Source organism: Mytilus galloprovincialis, chromosome 2 (assembly GCF_965363235.1).
Source record: "Mytilus galloprovincialis chromosome 2, xbMytGall1.hap1.1, whole genome shotgun sequence".
Taxonomy (NCBI): Eukaryota; Metazoa; Mollusca; class Bivalvia; order Mytilida; family Mytilidae; genus Mytilus; species Mytilus galloprovincialis.
In genome coordinates, this window is record NC_134839.1 from 81,645,650 (window position 1) to 81,663,416 (window position 17,767).

General features: G+C 32.9%; 1 protein-coding gene across 1 annotated transcript in view; it reads right to left on the bottom strand.

The window, feature by feature from the left end:
* Nucleotides 1-1,262: 1,262 nt before the first annotated feature.
* LOC143064581 (scavenger receptor cysteine-rich domain-containing protein DMBT1-like) overlaps nucleotides 1,263-17,767 on the bottom strand; it is a 78,953-nt gene continuing 62,448 nt past the window's right edge. The window contains exons 32-47 of the mRNA XM_076237496.1: nucleotides 16,870-17,017; nucleotides 15,552-15,724; nucleotides 15,156-15,369; nucleotides 13,916-14,088; nucleotides 12,313-12,549; nucleotides 11,875-12,043; nucleotides 11,215-11,342; nucleotides 9,395-9,563; nucleotides 8,773-8,885; nucleotides 8,306-8,431; nucleotides 7,270-7,464; nucleotides 4,488-4,730; nucleotides 3,853-4,047; nucleotides 2,948-3,130; nucleotides 1,898-2,075; nucleotides 1,263-1,403 (exon numbers count right to left, since the gene is read on the bottom strand). Coding sequence (XP_076093611.1) covers nucleotides 1,322-1,403; nucleotides 1,898-2,075; nucleotides 2,948-3,130; nucleotides 3,853-4,047; nucleotides 4,488-4,730; nucleotides 7,270-7,464; nucleotides 8,306-8,431; nucleotides 8,773-8,885; nucleotides 9,395-9,563; nucleotides 11,215-11,342; nucleotides 11,875-12,043; nucleotides 12,313-12,549; nucleotides 13,916-14,088; nucleotides 15,156-15,369; nucleotides 15,552-15,724; nucleotides 16,870-17,017 — 2,726 coding nt within the window. The 3' untranslated portion in view covers nucleotides 1,263-1,321. The remainder of the gene's footprint in view (nucleotides 1,404-1,897; nucleotides 2,076-2,947; nucleotides 3,131-3,852; nucleotides 4,048-4,487; nucleotides 4,731-7,269; nucleotides 7,465-8,305; nucleotides 8,432-8,772; nucleotides 8,886-9,394; nucleotides 9,564-11,214; nucleotides 11,343-11,874; nucleotides 12,044-12,312; nucleotides 12,550-13,915; nucleotides 14,089-15,155; nucleotides 15,370-15,551; nucleotides 15,725-16,869; nucleotides 17,018-17,767) is intronic.

The window sequence follows — 17,767 nt, forward strand, 5'->3', positions numbered from 1 at the left end:
TATGTTTAATAACTGATCACATACAATTGACATTATCATAGTTTTATAGAAAATGGCATTTTAAAAAAAAATCTACAAAATCAAACAGAGAAATGCAAAGGCCTGATAAAGGAGATCAGTTTGGAAATAAATAGAAATCTAGAAGAACTCATGAACATCCTTGGACATTTTGATTTAAGTTCTATTTTTTCTTCTTTCTAAATTTCTATTTCTTTTTTATTGACAAGTTACACTGATTGTAGAAGGACAATCAGCAATAAATGACTTCATTGAACAATGGACTGTGACATAATAATATAAGCATTGTGACATCAGAAATGCAAGAGAAAATGCATGAATGTGAAACCCGTCCATGTTAATCACAAGATATTAAATCTATCATTTTACCAATTACAAGATATCTAAAATATTTTTTTTGAAATTGTTCATTTTGATTTTTTAAACAAATGTGAGTTTAACAAACTGGCAAATACATAAAAAAAGTTTAAACATGTGTTAATTTGAAAAGAAATCTGTGATACAATTGTATTGTTATAAAACTTGAAATTATAATAAAAAAAACAAAATGGCACTAATATTAAACATGATTATACGTAATCTTAAAAATCATATTTAAATCATTCTAATAAATATTTCTATTCTTTGATTATAATATAATGGCAGGAAGTATTGTTCAAGTAAAAAAAGTGTTTTATGAAATATGTCAATGAAAGTAATGAAATGATAGTGAGTTTATGGAATGTGTTAGAATGAATTCAGTTACTCTCACCAAAACAGTTACTAAAACAAAATTCAGTTACACCGATTGAAACAGTTACCAAACAAAAATTCAGTTACTCTCATCAAAACAGTTACCAAACTAAAATTCAGGTATCCTGATCGAAACCTAATACCAAACCATATAAATAAATAAATGATATCATGATTCTATGGTAAAGCTATAATTGTTTCATCATTCGTTTTTGTTTTCATTTTAAGGTGAAAAGTATAAAAATGTAAATTTTGAATTAAAGCATAATGACTTCTCAACTAAAAATAAATGAATACGGGTATAAATGAATTAAAAATAACCATTACATATGTAAAAACATAACCCACCTTTAAATTTAGCTACACATATATAAAACCAAAGAATTTTATATTTTACATCAGCAGACTTTAAATACATAAACCATAAACACTGGCATTCAAAGTCATAAAACATGTATATTTCTATCCATCTGAATTCATCTATCAAAAGCCACTGCCATCAAATATTCCCATCAATCATGCCTATATGAAATGGTTCAATGTTTATTTACAAGAAGAATCAATTGTCTCTTCATGATGAAGTTGAGCTATAATTGGGGTTGGTCATTCCAGACATTTCATAGCCTCGTCCACCTGAACCGCTTCCATATTGCCTAAAAATTAACATAATAAAGATTATTTTACTGTCTTGCACTGAATATTTATTATTATATATGGAAACATATCTTCTTTATAAGCTACACTGAATACTTATTATTATATATGGAAACATATCTTCTTTATAAGCTACACTGAATATTTATTATTATATATGGAAACATATCTTCTTTATAATATAAGCTGCACAGTTCTATTTACATTTTCAAATTTCACATTTAACATAATTATTTATCCTACAAATTGACACTTGCAACATTTTTTTTTTATTTATACATTTGAAATATGTAATCATAAAGTCACATTCATTATATTTATTTCTACAATTACATATTAATTACATTGTTTTTTTTTTTAATAACAAGCTGAACATACTTATTATTCAAAATTAACTTAAAATGTTTTCAATTGAGCAAATTTTTTTTTCTCTGCTAATTTTAGAACTATACTAATTATTATGTCTGTGAAATTTATTATATAATTAACTTACATTCTTTTTAGAAAGATAATAGCAGCCACTATAATTAGAACAATAACTACAGCACCAGCAACCACTCCGGCCGTGATTCCTCCAGCATTTACATTGTTAGTTGTCGGAGATGCTGCTTGTTGTTTTCCTGGGTTTAATGGAGGACGTCCACTCACAACAGGGTAACCATTACCATTGGCTGAAATCAAAACATACAACAGTCAAGAATAAAATAAGAATTTGTATGTTGACAGGAATTCCCCCACTCAAGCTTGCCTACAATGTAAGGGAAAATACTTATAAGAGGGACAGAAGGTCAAACATTAACACTTAATGCCCCTTTCGCATAGCAGCCGGGGCATAGAAAATTCTTCAGCTTTGTCTGAAGTTTAAAGTTTAAGCAAACAAGCTCAATCTAATTTAAGGGTTATAGTTATCTTTAATATAGTAACAGTGTGATGACAAAAATATGCACTATTGCTTTAAGTGTGTGAGAAATTGACCTTACCAAAAAATCTTAACATGGATCAATGAACCATGAAAATGAGGTCAATGTCAGATCAAAGTTTCAGACAAACTTTTTACCTATTGAATAATTAAAGAATAAGAGGTTTTGTCTTCCTAAGCTGTGTATTACATTGCTGTATAAAATCTTGTGAAGTACAGCTACCAATATTAGGGTGTAGGCTGACATGATGTATATGAATAGTGATAAAAATCTGACCTTATCATACAGTTCAATTTGAAAATTTTCAAAGAACCAAGTAATCCTATTTGCTCCAAATTGTACAAAGGAGTTCATGTTTTAACATCTTTACTATACATGTCAACAATGATTGCCATGAATGACCATTGATGTCAATAGCTTACATTTATCCAGGTCAAAAACTGAATTATTTTTGAAGTCCAAACTATCAAAATATCTTTAAGAAATCATCATTAAAATTCAGACATTTCCTCAATAAAAATATGAGCACAGAGATACTAATTTAGCATATGTTGTACCAAAGAAGAAATAAACAATCCAAACAACAAAAATGGTTCCATTCCTTTTCAAATTTTATCACTTACCAGGCATACAAGATAAGAGCTGTCCTGTCCACTGTCCAGAGGCAGAACACATTCTACTTCCTGTACCATAGGCAGCCTGGTAACCAGGGTTACAGCTCTGGGTACACACTGTGTTTACTTTATATGGAGTCTGACAACTTAGTTTTCCATTAGCTGGAGTTAATGGGTCAGGACAAGTCATGGCTATACAAAAATACAATAAATATAACAGAATAATCACAATTCCTAAGATCACCAGTATATATTAAACAATTTCAACTTGTTTGTATTGCAACTGAAGTATTATTATAATTGTTAATCCAAACAATCCATTCTAACTTCTCTTAGAAAGCAGAATATGTCTTCTCAAACAAAAAATGTCAATTGAACTAAGCATACTAAACTTAGATTACAGTGCATAAAACATTAACTTACTAACCAGATAGTCAAGGTCCCTTCACCCAGGAATGACACATTCAAACATTTTCAAAATTGAAGTGTAACTTACAACTCCAAATCCAAATGATTGTTAGAACATTTGAATTGTTGAAAGAATTCATCTTTTTGATTTTAAAAATGTTTTGGTTTGTTGAATTTTGGGATTCCAGTTGGGATTTAAATGTCAGATTTAAGGCAATTTTTCACATAAACATGCACTTACTGGGCCGTGACTGGATATATTTACTTTTCACTTTTAGTTTAGTTGGAAGTAGTCAAAGTAAGCTTCCTTTTTATTTTGGAAATTTTCTAGTTTGTTGCTCAAGAGCAACAGTTTTTTAAAAGTCAGGCTTTAATTTGAGTATACAAAGATAAATTTTCTTTTAACAATCATTGAGATTTGTATTTGTAAGTTACACTTCAATTTAGAAAATGTTTATTCCACACAAGTTTGATCAACATATTCTCTATCTATATTATCTAACTACCTTGACACTGGAGATTGTTAGGTGACCAGAATGCATTGTTGGTAGCATCAGTTTGGCAGACGACAGCTCCTGAACCACCAATCAGCTGGTACCCTTGTAAACATCCCACCTGACACTGAGCTCCATAATAGTTAGGACAGAGGGGTGTGGCAATAATACCATTACTTGGTGCCTTCAGTTGAGGACATTTCAAAACTGAAAGAAATTTTGTATTTGAACATAATTTTTTTAACTCATAACACCAGTTTAGTTATCATAGTTAAGGTTAGTTTTATATATACATATTTGTCTCGCACATTCTAGCATTTTATTTCTTATTAAGATATGTGCTTTTAAGAGTCGTCTTGCATTTTCATTACAGGATCACGTTATAACTTTTTTATAAAACTAAACAGAAATATCATTTATTAAGCTGGAATTGTACAAGTCAAATCAAACTATTCTTAGATTCACATGACCAATATGGAAATTGTCCGAGGTTCATTGATTCATATGGAAAGAAATAATGGTGTTATCATACGAAATTTAAAGTTTTTAAACTATTCTTTTCATTCAATGAAATGAGCACTGTGAAACTACTTCTTGATATGAAATAGGACTTAATTAATTATAAAAGAAGGAAATAAAACATTTACTTTTTATGAGGATTTTGAATGTACATGATGCTGATTGTCCATTAACATCTGATGCCCATACATTGACTGTGTACGTTCCCTCTCCTAGTGTGACTGGTGACTGTAAAGACTGGGATACACGTACTGGTTTACCAGAGTTATCTACAGGACTTGGTGGATCCCACTTCACTGTGGCAGTCTGTGATCCCTGACTAGCTACTGCTGATATGTCTAGAGGACAACTCAACAATGGAGCCTGGGTATCTGTAAACAAACAAACAAATGGTTAATAAGTGATCCCTGACTAGCTACTGCTGATACATCTAGAGGACAACTCAACAATGGAGCCTGGGTATCTGTAAACAAACAAATGGTTAATGAGTGATCCCTGATCAGCTACTGCTGATACGTCTAGAGGACAACTCAACAATGGAGACTGGGTATCTGTAAACAAACAAACAAATGGTTAATAAGTGATCCCTGACTAGCTACTGCTGATACATCTAGAGGACAACTCAACAATGGAGCCTGGGTATCTGTAAACAAACAAATGGTAAATGAGTGATCCCTGATCAGCTACTGCTGATACGTCTAGAGGACAACTCAACAATGGAGACTGGGTATCTGTAAACAAACAAATGGTTAATGAGTGATCCCTGATCAGCTACTGCTGATACGTCTAGAGGACAACTCAACAATGGAGACTGGGTATCTTTAAACAAACAAACAAATGGTTAATAAGTGATCCCTGACTAGCTACTGCTGATACGTCTAGAGGACAACTCAACAATGGAGCCTGGGTATCTGTAAACAAACAAATGGTTAATGAGTGATCCCTGATCAGCTACTGCTGATACGTCTAGAGGACAACTCAACAATGGAGACTGGGTATCTTTAAACAAACAAACAAATGGTTAATAAGTGATCCCTGACTAGCTACTGCTGATACGTCTAGAGGACAACTCAACAATGGAGCCTGGGTATCTGTAAACAAACAAATGGTTAATGAGTGATCCCTTACTAGCTACTGCTGATACGTCTAGACAACTCAACAATGGAGCCTGGGTATCTTTAAACAAACAAACAAATGGTTAATGAGTGATCCCTGATCAGCTACTGCTGATACGTCTAGAGGACAACTCAACAATGGAGCCTGGGCATCTGTAAACAACAAACAAATGGTTAATGAGTGATCCCTGACTAGCTACTGCTGATACGTCTAGAGGACAACTCAACAATGGAGCCTGGGTATCTGTAAACAAACAAACAAATGGTTAATGAGTGATCCCTGATCAGCTACTGCTGATACGTCTAGAGGACACCTCAACAATGGAGCTGGGTATCTGTAAACAAACAAACAAATGGTTAATGAGTGATCCCTGACTAGCTACTGCTGATACGTCTAGAGGACAACTCAACAATGGAGCCTGGGTATCTGTAAACAAACAAACAAATGGTTAATGAGTGATCCCTGACTAGCTACTGCTGATACGTCTAGAGAACAACTCAACAATGGAGCCTGGGTATCTGTAAACAAACAAAGGAATGGTTATAAAATTGGGGAAATAGGGGAGATAATCATCAGTAAAATCATTAACAACACAGTAATCTGGGCTAATTGCTAGAACATCAGAATCATTGATGCTGGACAATCTTTAGGTATCTATAAACATTAAAACAAGTTGATGAAGTCAGTATTTGCTGATTTCAGTTAACAATGATAATACATAGGTTTCAAATGACTTACAGCAAACTTAATAAAATAGACTATTGTACTATTACTAACAATTGTCTTTATACTCTGCATCATTCTAGAGTATGATTAACATGTCAGGAATAATCATATTGAAGAAATAATCTATGGTATTCCATACCATGTCATTTCCCTATTTTAAACACTTCTCCTTGTAATGCAGGCAAGTAAGTTAAGCTTCATAAAGGACAAGGTTCACTTATGGCACAAAATGGCCTTAAATATCAACTTAATCATGAAACACCAAAAAGGTCACAATTTGGTTCCTAAATGGGTCTATTCCAAAAGTCCTATTGCTTAATACATCAGTTCTTTTCATAAAAGTACATCATTTTCTCCAAAGTAAGCCCAATTTGGACATTTTGTCAAAATATGATGGTTTTGTGAGATTTTCAGACCTAAAAGCTTTAGAAACACCTTGGCCGCCACCTACAATTCAAAATGTGTTATAACCAAAAGATTCCAATTTTGATACAGAATTCATCAATATAAAGACTTTTTGGATTGTGGATGGTGGCCAATGTTAAATATGCCAAAAACAATTAAAATTATGGCAAAAAAGTACCAAAATTGACCTTAAAATACAAATAATGATTACTTAGCTTCATAAATTGATTGTAAAGGAAAGTGGTGGAAAATATATTTTTGTCTTAATAGTATTATCACAAGTATTTCTATGTAAAATTTGTAAAAGAACATAAAAGTATTTAGGGCCAATTTCAACCCTTCTTGAACCTTCTCCTTTTGCTACTACAATTAATATAAAAGAGGGTAAAATTCATGGACATCTACAAATTATCATAGTTCTGATAAAGAACCAAAGTCTGATATAACTATTACTTATTGCTTTTTGTCTAAAATTAGACGAAAAATATAGCCAAAACTTTTAAGGGGTAGATTCAGAGAAGTCAAACGTTTCCAGAGTGGTAAACCAGTCACCAAACAACAGTCCTTGGATTGAAAATTCTGGAAGTTTACTGAAAATGCTACCCATAACTGTATTATTTCTTTCCTTTCTTTGTCTGTCAAGAATGACCCCAAAATACACACCTCTACAGAAATAATATGCTACATTTCCACTCCACTGTCCATTTGAAGCACATGTGACTCTGGGCTGACCATAAAGCTGGTATCCTGTTCTACATACTACTGTACAGTTGCTCCCTGGTGGAGACGGTCCAGTAGAACAGTTTGTTGGATTTACCATTGCATTTGCTGGTAGTGTAAAACTTGGACATGATTTAGCTGTAAAATAATTAAAAAAAGATGTAACACATTCTATACACTCCTAACATGGATGTCCAGTACTATGTACTAATCAGCAAATTTACTTGATGCAGTTTTTTTTTTGTTTATCTAGTACTTCTGTACCATTTTTCTGTATTTTTCCTAAGCATTTTTCACTGGTGGAATTTATTGTTTTTACTTTAGCAGTATTTCAAGAGATGCACATTTTTTTGGTTGGATAAAACGTCAAGTTCTATCAGTTGAAGAGTTGTGGGTTTTTTCATCATATTATTGTTTATTTTTTTCCCTGTTTCTCAATAATACTGTTTTACAATGAAAAAAAAAAACACATCTGGGACTGCACATTGACAATTTATTTGCCATTTAATCCCCCTAACTGACAACTTATGTTTGAAATGTTGCCACAGTGTCACAACCCATGAACTGATTTTTCCAGTGTTGTGTTGGTATATAATTGTGATCAGCATTCTCTGTTCACTTCCTTTTCCTCCAAATTTAATATCTATATATACACTAAGGCTTGAAGAACTGAGTCAATAATTTAAAAAAAAACAGGCATATCAAAATTTCATAAATTTATCATACCTTATTGCAGGTTATTTTTGAGATTTTCATTGAATAAAGTATATGAAATATTTTGACGGATTTAAAACTTTTATCAATACCTTTGCATGTTCACTTTAAAATTGGTGATTTTATTCTATCTGTGAAAATAAGTGAAAATATACACCCCGGGAAAATAACCCACTATACTTTAATTGGCTAATAAAGATTAATGTAGTTTGGCCCAAGAACACCAATATAATAAATGGCTAAACACTCTATTATATGTTCTTACCTGTGCTACATGTAAGTCCATCAGGTTGAAGACTTAATAATGGTGGGCAAGCACATTTCTTACTTTGTAAGGGACCAGGAAAACACAAATGGGAACAACCAGAATTAGAAGAGCAGCCATTTTGACCTAAAAATAAATAAAATTTCATAAGTTAAGCAAATGAAAGGTAGCTAGATATTGATTTTTCAATTCAGATAAATTCAAACAAAGTTTAGAGAAAGGTCTGACTCCCCAGTTACTATTAACTGTGTGGGTAAAAAAGCAGTAGATATTATTAAATAACTGCCATTCCAAAAGTGTTTGGAACATCCTTTGATATTCTTTTAACAAAGATATCAGTTGCTGCAACCACTAGATTAATTCTTCATAATAAATCTTTATTTGACACATGGTGAGTTTTTTTTAATAATTGTTTTGACCAAATGCAGAAAGCATTACCAGTATTAACTTATCTGATTTTTATATACCTGTAATACCATATCCGTTTTTATGGAAAGCCAAACCATTCAATCGTCCAAAAGTAGGTGGACCAACTGTTCCAGCAGTTGTACCAGCGGTTAGGCTGATAGTTCTCACTGACCTAAAACAAGGGGGGATTATACAATCAGTTCAAACAAATAAGTCAAATCTAGTAAGAAATACTTGTTGTCAATACTTCTTACTGAAATCCTTTATTGTATTATTAAATAATTGTGTTCATGTATCAATTTATAGTTATCTTTTCCCAAAATTGCAAAATAAAGGAATACTGTGGATTCATTTATTTTCATGGGTATCAAATTTTCGTGGATTGAGGAAAACCAGCATTTTCGTGTGTATTTGATTTTGTGATTTTGACAGTCTCTGCTTACAAAGCCTATAGACAATAATGTATTTCATTGAACATATGAATTCGTGGTTCACCTGTACCAAAGAAAACCACAAAAATTGGTATCCAACAAATAATAATGAATCCATAGTTTAACTGTTACTTTGATAACATATTCCTGTCTGGACATACTTTACAGTTTATTCTTTATCAATGGATACCTTTTCAATCTTACAGTTAGTTATCAATGGATTGAATTACACAGATCTGTATCTACTTACTTGGCAGCCCAGTCAGTAAAATAAATGGTGTTTTGGTATTTAGCTAGATCAAAATAATGAGGATGGGGAGATTTTCGAGATTCATCAAGTAATGTTGTTCGTCCAGTTCCATCTAAATTTGCTGATTCCAGTTTATAAGTTTTCCCATCAATCCAATATATTTTACCAGCTGGAAAAGAGGAATAATCTGTTATCACAGAGATATGTCTCGCTTTTTTGTTATTTAGATAATGCAAAATTAAAATAGCAACACAAGAACATGTAAGTTTTACAAATATTCAAAGTCAATGAACCATGACTGAAGGTACTTGGCTAAACAATCTCCATGGAAATGAGATGTGCCAATGCTAAGACAACTGCATACTAAATACCATTGACTTATCATAAGTAGTTCCCTTTAAACAAACCTAAACACAAACTAATACAAATAACCTAAACAAAATTGCAAAGTCAATAAACCATGACTGAGGGGGTGTGGTCAAATCATCTCCATAGTAATGAGATGTGCCAATGCTAATACAACTGCATACCAAATATCATTGACCTACCACTAGTGATTCCCAATAGACCGATCTAATCACAAACTAATACATGAAAACTAAGCAAATGTTTCAATGTCAATAGACCATAACTGAGGGGGTGGGGCCAAATAATCTCCATGGTAAGGCCAAAAAAAAAAAAGATATGTGTTTCCGGTAACATCATTTTGAAAAATAGGGTCGGAAGGTCGGAATTCTTTTTTTTTTTTTTTTTTTTTTTTTTTGACATCGTAAATGAAATCCGGAAAATTATCATGTTTTTTCCAAGTCCGGATCCGTAATTAGTTTCAAAAACCGGAAGTGTGCCATTTGCAATGTTTTCGAGGCACCTGCTGTGCAAATTTCTTGGATTTGAACCTATTTGGAATACCTTTTGACATTAATAAAATGTTTTACTGGCTTTCTATGCAAGAGGAAGCAAGAGAGAAAAAATATCATGTCATCTATCAGAAGCCTGTGTCAAAAACAGGGTCGGTTGATATTTTTTTTTTTTTTTTTTTTGGAAGATCCAATAAAAAAGTTAGGGTCGGGGGCTAAAAAACAGGGTCGGTCGGGTTACCGGAAACACGGATCTTTTTTTTCTCGGCCTAATAGGATGTGCCAATACTTATACAACTGCATACCAATAATCCTTAACCTACCACTAGTGGTTCCCCATAAACTGATCTAATCACAAACTAATACATGAAAACTAAGCAAAAGTTTCAAAGTCTATAGACCATAACTGAAGGGGTGGGGCCCAATAATCTGCATGTAAAAGATGTACCAATACTAATACAACTGCATACCAAATATCTTTGACTTACCACTAGTGGTTCACCATAAACTAGACCTAATCACAAACTAATATATTGTTGACGCCACTGCCGGAAACAGCATACCTATGTCTCGCTTTTTGATTCCATCAAGTGAGACAAAAACGGACCATGTCCAACATTTTGTTGTTTTTTGTGGTACACATACATTATATCAGATAAAAATTTCATGTCCTAAATACACAGGTACTAGCAGTTGTAACAACTTGCACCAAATAAATATTGTATTTGCATCATATATATTTTAAAGTCTTTTATCTTTGATTTTCTTTATAAATAGATATAGATGCCATGGCATTTAATTGTTTTTAACTTTAATATTTGAATGTTCCTTTGGTATCTTTAATTTGCCACTATTTTTCATGTTACAATCTTGTCAAATTCTCTTCAATACAGATTCTTAAATAATAACCAGTTAATACTGTCTTTTTTATATTTAAAATTATCTACATAGTACAATATTTACCACTTGTGTCCAAGGCTAATCCATTAGGCCAGCCAAGAGATGAATTTACCAAGATTTGTCTATTGGAACCATCATAATTTGCCTTTTCAATCTTTGGACTTGAACCCCAATCTGTCCAGTACATCACACTGTAATACAAACATACATTTGTTGATTTTCAATCAGTTAAATCGAGGTCTAAAGTTGGCATGTCAGTAACTGCTAGTAGTCCTTTGTTAACTCATGTAATATTGTCATTTTGCTTCTTTTTTTTCTGTTGCCTATTCTATATTGGACTCAGACTTCTTTTAAACTGAGTATTACTGTGTGTATTGCTGTTTGTTTCTTTATTCTACATTGGCTAGAGGTATAGGGGAGGGTTGAGATCTCACAAAACATGTTTAACCCTGTTGCATTTTTGTGCCTTTCCCAAGTCAGGAGCCTCTGACCTTTGATAGTCTTGTGTGTTTTTAAATTTTAGTTCATTTATATGTTTTGGAGTTTAGAATGATGCCCATTTTTACTGAACTTGTGCACAGATTATTTAGGGGCCAGCTAAGGACCACTCAAAGTCGCTGCGTTGAAGACCCATTGGTGGCCTACAGCTGATATATGCTCTTTGATCAGGTTATTGTCTCTTTGACATATTTCCAATTTCCATTCTCAATTTTTCTTACATACCCATTCAAAGTATCAAGACAGATAGCCCTAGGTTGATCAAGTCCTTGGCTAACTACAACTTTACTAGCACTTCCATCTGCTCTCATGGCTACTATAACATCATATCCTGTATCAGTGTAAAACACCAGCTGTGATGTTGGGTCTACTGCTATACCATCAGGGATAGAACCTGTAAGAAATTTGTTACATGTTATTTTGAGAATGAAAAACAAAAATGGTTATCTAATTCTATCAGGAACTGCTAAAATTCTTTTTTTTTTTTTTTAAATATCTTCACTTATAAACTGTGTTCTGTCAAAACAGAACATTTATATAATTCTGTGAAATTGGCAGCATCGTTTACATCACAGAATAACAGCTTTTGACATTGGACACTGTTTAAATAAGCTTTTAAGTGTAGTGACTTATCTATTATCAATGTTTCAAACAAGTACTCACTGCTTCCTAGCTGTAACAATGTAGAAACTTGTCTATTATCAATGTTAGCTTTCCTGATCTGTTTGCTGCCTACATCTGTCCAATAAATAATCCTATTAAGAGGGTCATAGTCGATAGCAATAGGGTTATCAGTGCCTATCAGTGGAATAGTAATGTAACCTCCTGTTGTTAAATCCATTCTATATATAGACTTATTTTTACTATCAGTTATCATCAACCAGTTGTCTGGGATCGTTGCTGAAAAAAAAAAATTGACATAAAACTTTAAATATATTAGGAGATAAGTAAATCATCTAAACTAATTGATAAATAACTTTTTAAGTATTACATAACATACTGCTCTTGCAGATTAACATTAGAGTACCTAGTTGGTTAGTGTAAAAATATCAAGCAAAAGACCAAAACTGGGGCAGAAAATTACCTTGAGAATCGACAACAATCTCTCCCAACTACTATGTCTGACAAACAATTACTTTAAGAACAGACATGCAACCACTATGTCTGACAGACAATTACGTTGAGAACAGACAATCTCTCCCCAACTACTATGTCTAACAGACAATTAACTTGAGAACAGACAACTACTATGTCTGACAGACAATTACCTTGAGAACACAACTAATATGTCTAACAGACAATTTCTCCCCAACTACTATGTCTAACAGACAATTAACTTGAGAATAGACAACTACTTTGTCTAACAGACAATTACCTTGAGAACACAACTACTATGTCTGACAGACAATTACGTTGAGAACAGACATGCAACCACTATGTCTGACAGACAATTACGTTGAGGACAGACATGCAACCACTATGTCTGACAGACAATTACCTTGAGAACAGAAAATATCTCCCCACTACTATGGCTCACATGTACCTTGAGAATAGATTCCCACTAACAATCTCTCCACACTACTATGTCTGACAGACAATTACCTTGAGAACACAACTACTGTGTCCGACAGACAATTACCTTGAGAACAGACCAACTACTATGTCTAACAGACAATTACCTTGAGAACAGACCAACTACTATGTCTGACAGACAATTACCTTGAGAACACAACTAGTATGTCTGACAGACAATTACGTTGAGAACAGACCAACTACTATGTCTGACAGACAATTACCTTGAGAACAGACCAACTACTATGTCTGACAGACAATTACCTTGAGAACACAACTACTATGTCTGACAGACAATTACCTTGAGAACAGACCAACTACTATGTCTGACAGACAATTACCTTGAGAACAGACCAACTACTATGTCTGACAGACAATTACCTTGAGAACAGACCAACTACTATGTCTGACAGACAATTACCTTGAGAACACAACTACTATGTCTGACAGACAATTACGTTGAGAACAGACCAACTACTATGTCTGACAGACAATTACCTTGAGAACAGACCAACTACTATGTCTAACAGACAATTACCTTTGAGGACAGACAATTACCTTGAAAACAGACCAACTACTAAGTCTGACAGACAATTACCTTGAGAACACAACTACTGAGTTTGACAGACAATTAACTTGAGAACAGACCAAATACTATGTCTGACTGACAATTACCTTGAGAACAGACAATTACCTTGAGAACAGATGACACCAGCATCTTCATTATGTCCACAGTTATGTTGTCCCCATCCATTGGATCTACATTGAGTTATACTGGACTCGGAACCAGTACAGTTTGTATTGTCTAACCAAATATGTCCTGTTCCCTCACCATAGAATGCTCCTGTTCGTGCAACTGCATTTGTCCTGTAAAGTTAAAGTGAACTTATTAACAAGTATATGTTAAAGATTCCTGTGTGATACAATGTATCTTTGTTCCTCTTTTTCGAAACATTTCCATCTCTTTCAGTTAAATTCTATGTTAACTTGTGTAAGATAGCTATTGAATTATACCCTTTTGCTTTTTAAGGCAATAATGCTGAAGATTTTGAACATCTATAAAGAATAAATGCGGTTCAAAAATAAATTTTATTTCAATGTAGCAACTAGTTGTAAATTATTTGTATAGCTTCATAGATAACTACAATTGAGTTGCTATAAAAAAGAAAATTTTAATGAAGGTTTTGGTCATATTTAAGGAATGACTGTAATATTTTTTCTGTCTATGAAGAAATAACATAAAAAATTTGGTGCACACTGAATAACGCGCGTAGCGGGTTATTTAACAGTGTGCACCACATTTTTTATGTTATTTCGAATAGACAGAAAAAATATTACAGTCATTTCTTATAATTTAATTCTAAATTCCATTTTAAACCGTAGAAAACCATGAAAAAACGTTGATGACGTCACGGTCACATGACTAAATTATGTCTATGGGCTCATAACAAAATAACGTCAGCCAATCAGAAGACGCGTTACATCCAAAATTAAATTATTGGTATTTATACTAAATTCATTCTATTTTTTCAATTGACATTTGAAGAAAACCCCTCGGCTTTGAGAAATGATCAACTAAATTTATATTTATATAAGAATAATTATTTGTGTTTTTTTTTTCAAATATAAAGTTTTATATTTTTTTTATTTTATTTAGTGCTCAACTTGAATTTTTCTCAAAAAGGTCAATTTATTAATAAACACTTAATTGTAGAAGAAACAAACAGTAAACCAGTATAAAGTCACCAATTATCATGTCAATTAGCTTTGGGACAGAATCAAGTTATGGAGATTTTCCACAGTTTGGTAGCTATCACTATAAAGAGCATTGCTTGTTGCTGAAGTTTGTTGAGATGCAAAAAGGAGTTTTTAAATTTTGTGGTGTTCAAATTGGCAAATTTTATACATAATACAAAATTATTTGTTAATCTTACGTTTGATATCCCAACATGCCACACACAACTCCTGCAGCATGAGCATTCCATTGGTCATCACAAATCGTTCCCCAGAAACCAAAGGCATACACTTCTACTCTTCCCGAGAACGAGTCCTGTCCGTTAACAAGTCTAACATAAACTTGACTAGGGTTTGGAGTAGGTGCAGCACCAGTGATGTGCCCTGGTCTGCTGGTGGTTAAGGATTGAATGCCTACAATATATATAATATACTTAAACAGTTACTGTTCATAGTATTCTACTTTCAAATTCTTCTTATCTATACAGTAATAGTGTAGGATAATTTTTTGCTATGGAAAAAAAATAAGAACATAATTCCAGTACAGACAATAAGTACATGTTTCCATTATTGGTATACAGATATTAAGTACATACTTCCTGAACAGATAACACCAACATCTTCTGTATGATGACAGTTAGTGACACCCATTGGAGCATGCTGACACTGGGATAGACTGGTCTCATTTCCACTACATCGTACATTGTCTAACCAGATTTGACCTGTTCCCCTTCCATAGAAAGCTCTCGACTTGGATAGAGCTCCAGTACTACAAACAATATCAACAAATATCAATTACATTACTGTATGGAATGTTTATATTTATATCTTTATAACCAGATGCTCCGCAGGGCGCAGCTTTATACGACCACAGAGGTCGACCCTGAACAGTTGGGGCAAGTATGGACACAACATTCAAGCTTGATACAGCTCTGAATTTAGATTTTGACCAAATAGTTAACACAGCATAGGTTTCTGACACAGAATGAATCTGGTCTAATGAACTTAATTTTTTTTTTCGCTTTTGAGCAATTCACTATGCTGTTGAATATCAATCCCCTCAACAACAAAAAATATTTGAAGAAATTCTCTTTTTAATTTCTGAAATATAAATGAGAAAAAGTGTCCCGTCCCCCCCTCCAAATTTTTTTTCACCTCCCCCTTTTCCTTATTCCAAAACTAATCTCAATTCAAATTTCAGAATTTGCAACAATAACTACTCATTTAAATACATCATAGAATATTAAAATATAAAATGTCATACAGTCATGGTTAAAATTAATACTAATTAATAGTAATTTCTAAAAAAAAATTAAAGCTAATCATCTCAAGACAATCATCATTTCTTAATACATAATTTTCAAGTAGTGTAAGGGAGGTAATCAAACATATATAAAACAGTATTCTTTCAATGGAATACATTTACCTCCCTTACACTGCTTTTAAATTGTCTAAATTGTCCTTTAACCATAAAAAAACCTTGTTTTTCACCCTTTTTTGCCCCTATTTGCTAAATGATTTGAGCCATAACCATCCCTTTGTAGTATGGAAACTTGTGGTATAATTTCAGAGAGATTTATACACTTAAACACAAGTTATTGACTGGAAACCACAAAAATGATTATTTGGGCCCCTTTTTTGGTCCCCAACTTATAGAAACCCCCCTTGGAGTAAGAACCCCAAAACTCAATTCCAGCCTTTCCTTTGTAGTAAGAAACTGTGTAGTATAATTTTAGAGCGATCCACACACTAAAACACAAGTTGTTGTCTGTAAACTAGAAAAATGCTACTTTTTGGCCCTTTTTTGGCCCCTTATTCCTACATGTCTGGGGAAATTATTATAATTAAAGAAAAGCCAATCAGAGAATTATAAAATAATTGTGAAACAGTGGAATAATTGTAAATGATACTCACGAAGGATATCCAAGCATTCTACAGACAACCTGAGCTGCTCTAGCATCAAAATAATCATCACAAACTGTTCCCCAGGTGTTATTATACAAAACTTCTACTCTTCCATTCTGTCGATTGTTGCCATTGGTTAAACGAACCTGGAATGTTTCTGCAAAAAAGATAATGGTTAACAGTTACTGGTTACTGTCAATAGAGTAAAAGTGTTTTAATTAATTATAACTTATTTCTCATTCCAAATGCTGTGCTGATTAGTATGTCTAGATAATTACAAATGAAATTTTATTGATCAGACTTTTTTTTATCTACTGTTGAAAACTTCTGAAATCATTTGAAACTATTAGCCTTATTTATACTTCATTTTTACCCTTATGTATGCCATGTATCTGTTGCATTTTTGTTTATGCTTTTTCTATGATGAGGGCCTCATGGAAGATTAATTATAAAGCTAACTGTGTAACTCTCTTAAAAAAAATAGTGTTGTTGTTTTTCTCTTTACTGTGGCAGTATAAACATGTTGCATACATACTTGTCTTTTGCTTAATCACTGTTGCTTCACACCAGGGCTTCCAAAACTTTCATATATTCCAGTCATTTGTATAATGTCCGGTAAAATCACTGTTGCTTCACACACAGTCATATATTCCTGTCATTTGTATAATGTCCGGTAAAAGTCCGGCTGGGCAAAGCATGAAACGGTCATATACTTTTTAGTTTTCAAGGCTTTTTCGGTCATTTTTACATAATTCTCGATCTTTTTGACCCAACCTTTTGCCTTTAACATCAACACATTTCCGGTCATAAATGTGACATGATGATTAATTACTATCAAAACAACACCTACTTCAATACTTTCTAATTCTAATCAAGGCTAATTTGTAGTTGGACAGCTGAAATCTAC